The 13,697-nt window shown below is 42.1% G+C and overlaps 1 protein-coding gene across 1 annotated transcript in view; it reads right to left on the bottom strand.

Moving 5' to 3' along the window:
- Nucleotides 1–13,697, bottom strand: part of LOC140363246 (uncharacterized) — a 65,712-nt gene that overhangs the window by 2,166 nt on the left and 49,849 nt on the right. The window contains exons 41-49 of the mRNA XM_072449711.1: nucleotides 13,401–13,628; nucleotides 12,697–12,961; nucleotides 11,863–11,992; nucleotides 11,517–11,651; nucleotides 11,294–11,431; nucleotides 10,533–10,658; nucleotides 8,669–8,740; nucleotides 5,548–5,669; nucleotides 73–265 (exon numbers count right to left, since the gene is read on the bottom strand). Of these exons, the coding sequence (XP_072305812.1) occupies nucleotides 73–265; nucleotides 5,548–5,669; nucleotides 8,669–8,740; nucleotides 10,533–10,658; nucleotides 11,294–11,431; nucleotides 11,517–11,651; nucleotides 11,863–11,992; nucleotides 12,697–12,961; nucleotides 13,401–13,628 (1,409 nt within the window). The remainder of the gene's footprint in view (nucleotides 1–72; nucleotides 266–5,547; nucleotides 5,670–8,668; nucleotides 8,741–10,532; nucleotides 10,659–11,293; nucleotides 11,432–11,516; nucleotides 11,652–11,862; nucleotides 11,993–12,696; nucleotides 12,962–13,400; nucleotides 13,629–13,697) is intronic.

A 13,697-nucleotide genomic window follows, 5' to 3' on the forward strand; every position in this document is an offset into this window, starting at 1 on the left:
TCTTTAACCTAATTTTAATTATGAAATTGTTAATATTTTTGTCATTATTCAGCTGACAGCCGTTTCCTTTACCTTGTGCATGATGATTTTGCGCTGGGCTGGCTCTGCCATGTCTATCATCCTCTGCACCACGTAGTTGGCATACTGGTCCTTCATCATGCTGTAGAGGGCACTGTGGGGCCCGTCCTTCTGGCAGCAAACCTCGTCGATCAGGAGAGCTCTCTCGGCTCGTGACGAGTGGATCACACACTTCTCCACCACATTACTGTGAGCACAGAGCACACGCTCATGTCCAAAAGGTTACAGGAAACAGTTGCACAATAGAGCAAGGGTGGGTCATATGAACATTTCCAAGAACTGTAGCTTCAAATGTTAGATTTCCTTTAATAGTAGACATGGACAAGACCTTTCAAAGATATAACAGCACGCTACAAATCAAGATATTAAACCAGTACCATTGCCATGACAAATCTTTCAAATCCATATGCCTGAAACTCATCAGGTCTAATATCAGTAACTGATATCAGGAAGGGTTTCATATTATTGGAAACGTTCAGAAAAATGTCATGTTAAGCCACAGTCTAAACATTGTGACATTAAAAAACACATCAGATGTGTTTAGTGAGTTGCCATGGAAATATGTCCATGAAGATAGAATGATGCATCATGTTTTATATAATGTAAATGTATTGGTGAACTTTAATTTGCCTTGCTATGGATTGTAGAAAAAGCTTCAGTTGTAGTCATCTGGACTCAGTTAGAAAAAAAAAAGACGTTTCGACTCACATCCAAGAGTCATTGTCAATAAAAGAATTGCTATGGATTATCACATTGATATTGGCAAATATCACATATTGCATCAGCCAGTCAAACCCTGCTACCTCAGCTCTTGTCCTCTTGTACAACGTTAGAGGCACATTACTTGTACGACTGAAGCACGTTAGCTGGGCTAGACTAGGCTGGGCTGGACTGGCCTGGGCTGGGCTGGGCTGGACTGGGCTGGACAGAATCACAACGTCTAAGGGTTCATGTCTCCGGCTCCCGGACTGATGGAAATAAACTTCTCCAAAATCTGAACTCTGGCCTCATGCCTCTTCTTTCAAACTCAGTTTATTTGACAACACTTCTAACACTGCTCTTGAGTTCAGTTTTTGGTGAAATCCTCCCATCGCGTTCAGAACTCTTAGGTCAAGGATTGGCACACTCTGCCTCTAGGGTTTATGTATACATGGTTATAAAATAATATAGCAAAGACGTACCTGAATAGCTAATATTGTTCCGACTCATGGACAATGTTGGATTGGTTTCAAGATAAGTTCTAGAGCTCCTACACGTGACATCATGCTATCCCAGCATGCATCATAAAACACTGGCAGTGGGGTTTTTGCATTGAAACCAACAATACCAATCCCGACTACCAAACTTTCATTTCAAACTATCAGAATTTCAGAGATTGTGTATTGTTCTTGGGATTATTTTTTCCGGGATGAGCTTGACCAAAGAAGAATATTTCTGTTACTACACTGGACTAGGGATGCGTACCGCTTCGACGGACCGGATCTGGACTTGTAAAAACGTTTCAGTTCAGGTCCAAAAAAAACGAAACCCGGTGATTCGGTTCTGGACTCATAAAATTTAGCACTGACATACTATATCCTTTTTGTTCTAGAATCTAGACCATCGTAAACCTTCAACCTAAACATTGATCGCGAAATTCGCGCTGGAAAACACGTAAACACTGCCATGCGCCGCTGTCAATAGCGCACACGGACCCTAATTAGTGACGCACGCGCCTTCTGGGCAGAAGTTGAAATAAGTTTAAAGATGCGAGATACAGCACAGAACCGTGTATCCACACGTGAACACTGAAGTGAACCGTGTATCCACACGTGAACACTGAAGTGAACCGCGTATCCACACGTGAACACTGAAGTGAACCGCGTATCCACACGTGAACACTGAAGTGAACCGCGTATCCACACGTGAACACTGAAGTGAACCGCGTATCCACACGTGAACACTGAAGTGAACCGCGTATCCACACGTGAACACTGAAGTGAACCGCGTATCCACACGTGAACACTGAAGTGAACCGCGTATCCACACGTGAACACTGAAGTGAACCGCGTATCCACACGTGAACACTAAAGTGAACCGCGTATCCACACGTGAACACTGAAGTGAACCGCGTATCCACACGTGAACACTGAAGTGAACCGCGTATCCACACGTGAACACTGAAGTGAACCGCGTATCCACACGTGAACACTAAAGTGAACCGTGTGAACCGTGTATCCACACGTGAACACTAAAGTGAACCGTGTGAACCGTGTATCCACACGTGAACACTGAAGTGAACCGTGTATCCACACGTGAACACTGAAGTGAACCGCGTATCCACACGTGAACACTGAAGTGAACCGCGTATCCACACGTGAACACTGAAGTGAACCGCGTATCCACACGTGAACACTGAAGTGAACCGTGTATCCACACGTGAACACTGAAGTGAACCGTGTATCCACACGTGAACACTGAAGTGAACCGCGTATCCACACGTGAACACTGAAGTGAACCGCGTATCCACACGTGAACACTAAAGTGAACCGTGTGAACCGTGTATCCACACGTGAACACTAAAGTGAACCGTGTGAACCGTGTATCCACACGTGAACACTAAAGTGAACCGTGTGAACCGCGTATCCACACGTGAACACTAAAGTGAACCGTGTGAACCGTGTATCCACACGTGAACACTAAAGTGAACCGTGTGAACCGCGTATCCACACGTGAACACTAAAGTGAACCGTGTGAACCGTGTATCCACACGTGAACACTAAAGTGAACCGTGTGAACCGTGTATCCACACGTGAACACTAAAGTGAACCGTGTGAACCGTGTATCCACACGTGAACACTAAAGTGAACCGTGTATCCACACGTGAACACTGAAGTGAACCGTGTATCCACACGTGAACACTGAAGTGAACCGTGTGAACCGTGTATCCACACGTGAACACTAAAGTGAACCGTGTGAACCGTGTATCCACACGTGAACACTGAAGTGAACCGTGTATCCACACGTGAACACTGAAGTGAACCGTGTATCCACATGTGAACACTGAAGTGAACCGTGTATCCACATGTGAACACTGAAGTGAAGCCGGTAAGATCGCTGGCTTTATTTGAACTGTTGTTGTTTATGAATTGTGTGCGTCGTCGCGTGTTAAAGGGGCGGGGTCAGCGTGGTCTGGGTGTAAATATGAATAAAATAACTTAAGTGTTATGTTGTGGTGTGATGTATTTGGCATTAAGTAAATACTAAGTCAAAGTAATATTGGTTAATTGGAGTTTATGTTTTGTAATAGTGTTTTGTATTTGTATTCTACAGTAGTTAAAATAATACATCATATTAGCAGCATTAAACACCAAACCATATTTGATTTGTTGTGTAAAATATTTTCATATTCTACTTTTGATACTGCTAAGTTGATTGCTTTATAGTGATTCAAGTTGACTTTTATGCTAGTTTTTGTAACTCTGTTATTTTACACTGACTTAATTATTTACACTGGTGTTTTGTCTGTTTGAAGGTTTTTACCTGACTTTTGATGCCAATGGATCTGTAACATTAAAGAGTGGAAATGTGTCTAGAGGCAAAACATTGTATCAGATGAAACGGCTGCTTTGACCCTTGACCCAGACTGACCCTGTCAACAATACTCAACCTGCTCTTGTTGTTGAGTTGAGTCTTGAGTTGTTCCTCAAGTAAAACACATGAATGTGTGTTAACTGTTAAGCTATAGTTTAGCTGCTAGCTAGTAGCTTGTGATTTGTAAGTTGTAGCTTATGCTAAAAACTGTGAATAAAGCAGATAAGTTGAGTTTATTTCAATCTGCAGTTAAGCCTTGTGTTTGATAGTCGTCCTTGTTCAAGTGTCTTCAACTTAATTTAGCGAAGTAGCTTGTGTTATGCTGTTATAACATTATGCAAATATGGCCTGAACCTAAACCTCTGGATTCGAATCCGGACTTGAACCTGAACGTGAGTTTAGGTATGCATTCCTACACTGGACTCATTACTTAAGATACAAATATACTTCTACATTATTTGCATTTTTATGTAGGGAATTTCGTCATCGCATAATGATTCAAAATCTTTATTCAGATTATGAATTTGCGTTTCTATCATTAATCATTGTTCTGTTAATTAAGTTAGAGAGAGAAATACGTTTGAAGAAAATTGATCACAAATGTCTTTTAAAACAGCGTTTGCATAATCAAAATCGTTGAAGTAATAATTTCCGGGTGTTTATTACATTGACAAAAGTTTATTAGTCCCCGCTATGTTCAACAGCGTCACATTAGTCAATACGTTTTCAATATTTTAGCAAGATCATATCATATTAACTATTAATAATAGCACAAGGTTTTATAATGAAGTGCATTTCTCACAAACATTTCCAGTGACACTTTAGACATTAAAAGTCAATCACATTTAGGGCAATCGAAACTCTTTAAAATTGGACTTGTTACACATAAAAAAAGGTTGCCATGGTTTAATCAAATTTGTTTAAGATGTATTGTTATTTACCGCTTAATTTAATGACATAGATAACCCCCAAAAGCTAAATTTCAGGCTCATTGTCATTGATTACCGCTGTTTCTTGCCTGCCATAATGGCGGCCTCAACAACATTAGTCGCCTGGGTTTAGAAGCTCTATTGAAGGAAAGAAATGTCTACTTTCAGTCTCTACTCTGGCATCAGTGGACATCTGTCATCAGCAGTCAAAGTTTAAAGATCAGAATTGAACTCAAAAGGGTAGAAGGGTGCAGCTCTAGCCTTAATTATTGATTGCCTTTTCTTAGTATTGCATTTAAGTTTCACCTGAAACTAATCTTTGTTCCCCCAGCAGCCCTGTAATGGGCCATAAATCTTACTGTTGAGGGTGCCGCAGTCACCCTCATCACTGATGAGTACCTGTTTAAAGTGTGAATGACCAGGGCTGACGCCGTCACACAACTTATGGTCCACAATGACGCCACAGTACTTGTACTTGATCACTGTGGTGGTGTGGAGAGGAGGTGGAGCCAAAAACGTACCCTCGTTGTTTTTTTAACATTTCATTGTAAAACGGAGCCATTGCAATACAAATTACTGGACTGGCCAGTGACCCTGCGTGTCCTCTGACAGAAGACTGATGATTCAGTCATAGTCAGAGATGTTCAGTATTTATCTGCCCTGATGTAAGCTGCTGATCTGTATAGAGTACAGGGGCGGAGATGGACAGCAGCCCTGAGGGGCACCTATGGGTGTGATGGCAGCCTCCAATATAGCACCATTAGTTGTCATACACCGGGATCTGGCTGTGAAAAAATGCATTAACCACACCATATTCAAATCAAGATTAAAATCAGAAGTCATCTCTCCACTAAGACAAAGGGTAGGATGGTGTAAAAAGCAAAAGTAAAAATCGACATATAAAAGTCTAACATGAGACAGACCCATTAGTTACACATTTCTTAATTTAATGCAGAACAAAACTGACCTTGCAAACTTGTGTTGGCTCAGCACCAGCACCTTCCCTCGCACCTCTGCCACGATCTTGCTCTTGTCCTCGGGCCGGCCGTGCTCCAACACATGCTGGATCACGTAGTTCCCGTACTGGTCCTACAGGGGGCAACGTGGGACACAATGAGCACCAACCACAGCAGTCTGAAAACATTCAGTTTTCATGCACTATATCCAGACAGAAGACAGAACATGCATGTCTACAGGTATATGAAGGAGTGGCGCCCCCGTGTGGATGTTGCAGAAGGTCAGACAACACAGAGGCTGCTGGTTCACAACGTCTACAGGATTAACCAGCAGCGTCTTTGCCCTTTCACAACCAGCTGACAGGAGAGGAAGAAGACCAGATGGATACAGAAAAAAAAATATAAATGAATAACTCGTTTCGACATTAAAAAAATCTGTGACACCATGAATATATTTTTATTTTTTTATTAGGCCCGAGCGCCACAAGCTGGCGAGAGGCCTATTAATCTCGTAAGGCCGTGCGAAGCACGGCTGCGAAAGTGCGCACGTAGTGCGCACAAAATCGAGCGCGAAGCGCTCGCCCACTTCCAAACACTCACTAACGCACTCCTCCACTCATGCACGCCCCGTGCATACTAATTAGTTGTAGGAAAATGGAACATTACCGTTGTAAACGGGCGAAGCCCGTGCAAAAGTTCGCACTAAACGAGCACTTTACATGGGGATGACGACCGCTTCTCATTTGCGCTAAGTAGCTCACGAATACGTTCCCCATCTCTTGCATGTTCCGTGCATATAAGCATGTAAGGCAAAAATTGAACATTATTACTGTATAGAGGGCCAAAAACACAAAGTGGGCGGAGCCCACTCAAAATTATCGAAAGTACCCGTCAGTGACCAGGGACCCACACCATGAGGTAGGAAAGCGCGAGCGCTTTCCGAAAATGTATAGTTTATGATATTTGAAAAATGGGAAACATTGTTTTTGCATCGGAATATTATTCTTTCTTTTTCTTCTTCTTCTTCTTCTTCTTCTCGGGACCAACCCCCCTATTTTTCACCCAGTGAACATTGACGAAAAGTCACAAAAATTTGCACGCCTCTAAAAATCGTGCCTCTCTACATTCTGGCTATTTCCCTTTTCTAAAATTAAAAAAATTGGCGCGTCAGCGCCCCCAAATGTACCAAAAATGCATTGAGAGATGGGAAATGACCCAAAAAAAATCTGATCGTAGAATCATGAAATTTGGCGCAGAGGTAGATGGTGACAAGAGAAGTAAAAAATATTATTACGGCAACGCCGTCCGCCCAACCAAATGTCGGCCATATTGCTTCAAAAATGGCTAAACATGACTTCGGAGTTTTTCCAAACGTCGTACTTTTACGAACTCCTCCCAGGGCGTTGGCCCTAAAAAGCTGAAATTTGGTGAAAATGCTACTGAGGAGTGGGACATCAAAAGTTATCCAAATTACATTGATACCTCTCACGGTCTCTGTGCGGCGAAGCCGCAAACTGTAGCTAGAATTTCAGAAATCTCCCATATTTAAAATTTCTGCCGTTTGCGCAGATAAAGTCCGAATTGCGTCAAATTAGAATCAGTTGTTAAACTCTTTGCCCTAAACCTACTTGAAGTGAAATAAATTCATTTGGCGCCACAGCGCCCCCTACAGATTTTATATGGAGGTTAAATGTTTAGTTTTGCGAAATTATATGAAATTTGACACACAACTCAATTTTAGCATCCCCATCAAAAAAGTCAATGACTCATGTCATAATTGTTATGGCGTTGCCGTAACGATGACCGAAACCTTTCATGTTATTCCAATGGGGAAATCGCCAGAACATGTTTACACTTTAGACTTTCACAAACTCCTCCCAGGGCGTCAGCCCTATTAACCTGAAATTTGGTGAGACTCATCTTCAAGACCATCAAAAGTTATCCACATTTTCATTCAAAGAGTCACGGTGTCTGTGCGGCAAAGCCGCACATTTTGCCAAGAATTCAAAATAAAATTGCTTTTTGATGGTAAAACAAAGGGGAGAAGATGTGACAGCGTCACAGATTCAGCAGTAGGCGTAATAAAAGGACAATTGGGGCGTGTTAGCGCCCCCTCCTCTTGCGGCGTGGCGGCGGTGTGGCGAGGGCCGATCATTGCCGCTTGCGGCTATATTTTATATTTATTTTTTTTAAATGGGGTGCGGCTCGGTGGTCGAGTAGATGACACACGAGCGCTCCATGTGAGCCGACTGCAGAGCCGTGAATCCAAATCCGGGAGCATGTCCCTCCCCAGTCTCACACACACTTCCACATGAGAAGTTGCTGTAGGATTTGATCATTCTAAACATGGATATCTCCAGTGACCTGGTCGAGACAGATTAAGTCTGCAAAAACAATTTGTTTACATTTTGTACTGGTTTTTAAAACATGACCCACAAACATTATTAACACTTTATAATTGCTAGATCATGGTGCTCAAATGATAATTGAGTAACATATTATTGATATGCTGTAGGTCTAATGTACAACCAGGACACACCCTACTTTAGGGCCATGTGTTTGCAGAGGGTTTTTTATGCATCCATTTTACAGTTTAGAAGACCATTTATTGCTTCCAAAACATCTCCTTGCACTTTGATAAAAGTGTATAATTAAACTATGTTTTAACATTTGAACGCTATGATTAAAAAGACAAAATGAGGAGATGCTTTGGGCAAAAATTAAAAAGATGACAACGTAGGATGTGAAATGAAGCAGACAGAAATAGTTAATTGTTTGAGGGGTTCTGGGTGTAAGGCCTGTTCCAATAGCACATTTAAGCAAAAAATTACCATTGCATATCACAGTTGGCAAGAATTGTAAAGTGTTTTAGATAGAATTATTAAAAAGGTTGAATATTCAAGTAACTTTTTCTATTAAAAAAGCAAAATATTTGCACAATAATAATATTTCATTCAAACTTAAATTTCATACGTCATTTGTTAAAATAAGTATCCATTTTCAATACAAGTTTTAGTGCTTCTTGTGACAGGCCTGCCAGTGAAATAAATTAAACATACAAAAGACAGAGTAGAGGAGAAGGAGAGGAGAGAGGAGGTAGCGAGCTGCCTGCGCAGAGGCAGATGTCCTGACCTTGAACAGTGCGTCACGGGACACTGAATAATATGATTTGGGGGTCATCTCCAATGAAACGCCTTGATATTTCTGATGGGATAAGTGAAGGGGGCAGGTGTGATGACAGCTAAGCACAACAGCTCACATTTACACAACACAAAACAACGGCACTATGATGTACATTCACAGCTTTATAATGGACACTTTACAATGAGGACTGATGCAGGCACAGCACAGTTAAAAGTCCTCTACGCTCCCTTCAACTCCATATGTATATGTTAATTTTGTTTCAGTCTTGATGTTTGAGTAATTCTGAATTCCCAAGAGTCACAAAATGCCTGGTGCCAAGTTAACCCCACCTCTGTCAGATGATGATGCATGTACTTTTAAAGCGCAAATTGTGCTAAAGCCACCACTTTTAGTCTATTCTAAAGTAAAGACACTACATCTACAAAAACATTGTTACCGTCCATCATAATTATAAACCATAATGTATTTTGTCTTTTGGCTGTAGTAATTAAACATGTGACTCCTGGGTGACCAGAACAGTTCAAAGTTGTGGCGCAGTGATGCTAACTCACTCACGAGTCTCTCAATAGTGGCGACAAAGGTGAAGTAGTTTTCTCTGGATTTTAGGAGGAAAACCTGCATCATTTGGATCATGAGCTGCACGAGAGGGATATGCGGGGAGGAGCACGCGGGGAGGAGCACGCGGGGAGGAACCACGCACTGAGTGAAATTATTTGTTTATTAGCGCTTAAGCTGGGTTGTAATGTAAGTGTAATAGTAGAGAATGTGCATTTCTCAGGGTTCCTTCACCTTTTCAAAAGACGATAAAAAACAGCACTTTTTTCGGTCATAACACTTTTTTTTCGCATTCAGGCCATCAACAAACAAATGTAGATTTCGACTATAGTTTTTGACATTTGACAAGATATTGATGTGTCCTCAGCATTAGATGTCCAAAAGTATTTCAGAAAGCCTTAACAAATCATAAAAAGGACATGGAAGGATTTATAATTTGCAGCACAGATCAGACAGAACCTGACCAATCATAATGAAGACTAGCCGTGCGAGGTAGAGCTTTTAGACTGTTTAACAGTCACCTGTTTGAGCAAACCAGGGTCATAATGAGAAATATGTATATCACTGCACATTACCGGTACAACAGTCTTTTTTGTGTGATACGATTCAGAAATCTCACAATTCGGTTTGATTCAAGATTGGATTCAATCATGATTCTTAAAATAATTAATGTTATGATATATTAAAAACTATGTTAATTTAGTATTTTAATTATTGTTATTGTAAATAATATAGGGCTCAATATAGGCTCTCTTCTTCACATGAGGTGAACTGCTTGATGCATTTAGTCTGTTAATTATATCTGTGAGTGTGTCTGCATTTTTACAGCTGTTTTGTAATGGACTTGTTGGAAACATGCTGCTGACCACCGTCTGCTTTGTCCATGCACGTGCTCTTACACGGTGCAGCTAAGATAAGATAATCCTTTAATGCCCACACATGGGGAAATGTCGTAGTTGTGTGTGTGCGTGTCTATGTGCTTCCGCTTCTAGCATGCACAAAAGCATGTATGAGGGGAGATGGTCTTTTGAAGCTCTGATTTGGCAGTGTGAAAGCCATGCAGCGCGGCGATCCTCAGTGTGCCGTCAGGACGTGGCTGTGGTATAGTTTTAATGTTGTCTTTCAGCACGCAGCTCTCAATTTCTAATCAAGACTGATCAAGACACATGTACGATGTGTATGGTGACGTGTGACATTTGAGCAGCGCAATGCATTGTTACACCCCTATTTGTTTCATTATTTACTTTGGCATAGGCCCTAGTCTCAGTGTCACACACACGCTAGAGTCTGGGCTCACCTGTCCCAGCTGCTCAGAGTGCTGGTGCAGCTCCTCCAGGATGGGCAGTGTTTGCTCCTGAGTGCAGTGCTCCAGGATCCTCTGGATCACTCTGCAGCCATACGGGTGTGTGGACAGCACAAAGACCTGCACACAAGTCACATGCAAATGAGGACATTAAACAAACTTCTGTCCACTGAGTCTTGCCAGCACAAATGTGGATGTTGGCACAACTATGGCTGAATTTTTCGAAAAAAGCTTTTCATTTTTGCTCTAGGCGGCACCGTCGAGACTGTTAATAAAAGGCTTTCATTGCATTATAGGTGCTTTTATCGCACTAAAAAAAACTAGTTAAAAGCTCCATTGCCTTGAGGGCGCATGTCTCACAAATTCACCTAATTTTCTCCATGGACATTGTGTTGTGGCCATACCTGCTTGTCAATGCCCAATCTCATCACATCTCTACTTGGATGGGACAGCACTTTGAAACCCAGGTGCAATAAACTGTAGTATCCACTTCACCCCCAGTTTGACTCGTGTGTGCGAGTGATTGGCGATGGTGGTACATCTCTTACCTGTCTGGTAATTATGGGTTTAAGATTCCCATTTATAGCCAAAATCTTCAGTACCTTTGCGCACTCAAAATACAGAATATTTGGTTTTGAACTGATATTTGCTTTGGCTGTATTAGAATTTACTCAATCTGAATGAAACCTATGGATAGATGAACTAAACTTGTATTAAATACTAAACAGCGCTGTGGTGAGCAGAAGAGCATTAACCTGTCCCTGGAAGGCATCGATGATGAACTGCAGCGCTTGAGGCTGCACACACTCAATGCACTTCTGCACCACGTGGTTCCCATTCTGGTCCTTCACACACTTGAGCACATGTCCATCCAGCTCCCGCACGATGTCACTCTGAGGAGGAGACACACACGCTCTCATATTCTACAATTTGCACAAGTAAACAAATGTGAAGAGAATAAAGAGAATGCTCACTTACAATTACCTGCTGCTCAGAGGAGATAGACTCCAGTGCCTTCTGAATGACTCGACAGCCGTACATCTGTAAGGCCAGAGGGAGCACGTGTCCACGGATACGAGTGGCCAGGGCGTGTTTCTGCTCCGAGCTGCCAAACTAAGAGGACAGGCTCACATTAGAAATAAAAACGAAACAAGAAAGATTCGGAGATCAAGTCAGATTTGACAGAGTTTGGCACTGCCAAAGGATGTCAAATGATTTGTTTAAACACTGCATTCATAGAAATTAATAGTAGACACGACAAGTGAACAAACATCTGACTGGGATCACTTTATACTCAAGAGTAACATAAATAATTATGCAGTACCTCAAAGAACTTCTGAATGACGTAGTTCCCAAAGACATCGGTCATGAGTTGATATGCAGCTTGTAAAATCTCCCCGAACACCATCTGCCTCTCAGCAGGAGTGGCACGCTCCAGCTTCTGCTGGATAAACCTACAGAAGAGACACCAGAGCAAATTATGATCACCAGTATCAGAGCCAGAATCGCTGGGGTGGTTAAGAGAACGCCAAAATTGCGGGACCTGCGGGTTGGGAAAAAAACTTGACCTGCACATCACTAGCACTTACTTCATACATAGAGTATTTTATCATCACTAATCCACAGGTACATTATGGATAAAACCAACTCTCACTAATGTGCTGTCCTTGCAAGGTCATTTATCAATTAGAAAATTACTGGTTCATTTCTGGGCCATAACCTTTTGCTGATGTCTATACCCTATGATGCTACAACTGTCCAATCAAATAAAGCCTTTGGGAAAAAAATAAATACAATGATAATAGTGCCTGTCATTCTGAGCTTTAGATATAATTCCAATTAAATATTTGATACAAATAAACAATCGAGGCTGTGTCATAATCTCTATCACTGCTCCAATAGCAACCAAGTAAGAGTCTGAGTGAACCTGGTTTATGGACCCAAAATTACAACAAAATAAGTCAGACTTGACCATTTGAGCCCAGCTAACAAAGTAAACCTGTTTTATGAAACAGCCCTCTGGTGTTTCGCTGAACCAGGTAAATATAAACAATGTTTAACTAAAACCAGGGACAAAACTAACTTTCGTCTTCATCTGCAAATAAGTCCGGAGACCCTCAGTTCAGCATTAGAGTAAACATTGGTCCTAGTGCTGCACCTGGATCCATGCTGGTCCTGGGAGAACTCCACCATGTGCCCAGGCAGGTCCCTGAGCTGCAGATTGGGGAAGCGGTTGTTCCTGAAGTCCTCCAGGAGGCGGCTGCGTCCGGAGGGCATGACATCTGAACGGCTGTAGCGGGGCCGGGAAGGGGGAAAGAGCTGGCTGCTGGAGTTAAACAGGCTAGATGTGCCTCCGCTGCGATACTTGGCCTCTGCACCGGGGGCAGCAGAGATGTAGCGTCCACTGCCGTTTGTTAGGCCTCCTAGGTACAAGAAGGGGACAAGATTAAAACAAACAAGGATACCAGGGCTGTTAATCTTGAGATTGTTAAAAACTTAGTTAACACGAAATAAAATATCCTTCTATCTGGAAGGCTAAATGCAATTGTTGCCTCAAGTGAGATGGCTAAACATTAACATTTACAGTGCCTCACCTCCCCTAGAGGTACCACTCCATACATTCTAGAGGCATATGCACAAATGAAACTTGGATGCAATTGGAGCAATTTCCATCCAATGTTTTTGTAATTATTAATACAAATCAATATTAAACTGTATTCAACAAATACTTGATTATGTGTTATAATGTTATATTTTAGTAGGTTTACCATGTATCTGGGGCACAGTCCAAGTACAATTTCAACATGACTTTACTCTATGTGAATTCCCATTACAGACTTAATCAAAGGTAGGGTGACTTACCCAAGTGTAGACTGGAGGAAGACCCATGTGAGGAAGGCAGTGAGGGAGGAGGAGTGAGAGGAGAGTGTCCTGGAGTGAGGCCAATGGGGCTGGGGGAGGAGGAGTACCCTAAACTGTTGTAGAAGGGCTGTCCGATGGGTGTCAGACTGCTGCCCCCGCGTTTGTACAGGTCTGAGGTGGCCAGCAGAGAGTCGCGCCTGGACACACTGCTGCTGCTGGAACTCGATACTGCAGGAAAACGAAAACGGAAGCGGCTCAGCTCAATGAAAAGGGTTTCAGAGTAATGAAACCTTTGAA

Source organism: Eucyclogobius newberryi, unplaced genomic scaffold (genome assembly GCF_026437365.1).
Source record: "Eucyclogobius newberryi isolate DKJ021-1_F unplaced genomic scaffold, fEucNew1.0.hap1 SCAF_1, whole genome shotgun sequence".
NCBI classification, from domain to species: domain Eukaryota; kingdom Metazoa; phylum Chordata; class Actinopteri; order Gobiiformes; family Gobiidae; genus Eucyclogobius; species Eucyclogobius newberryi.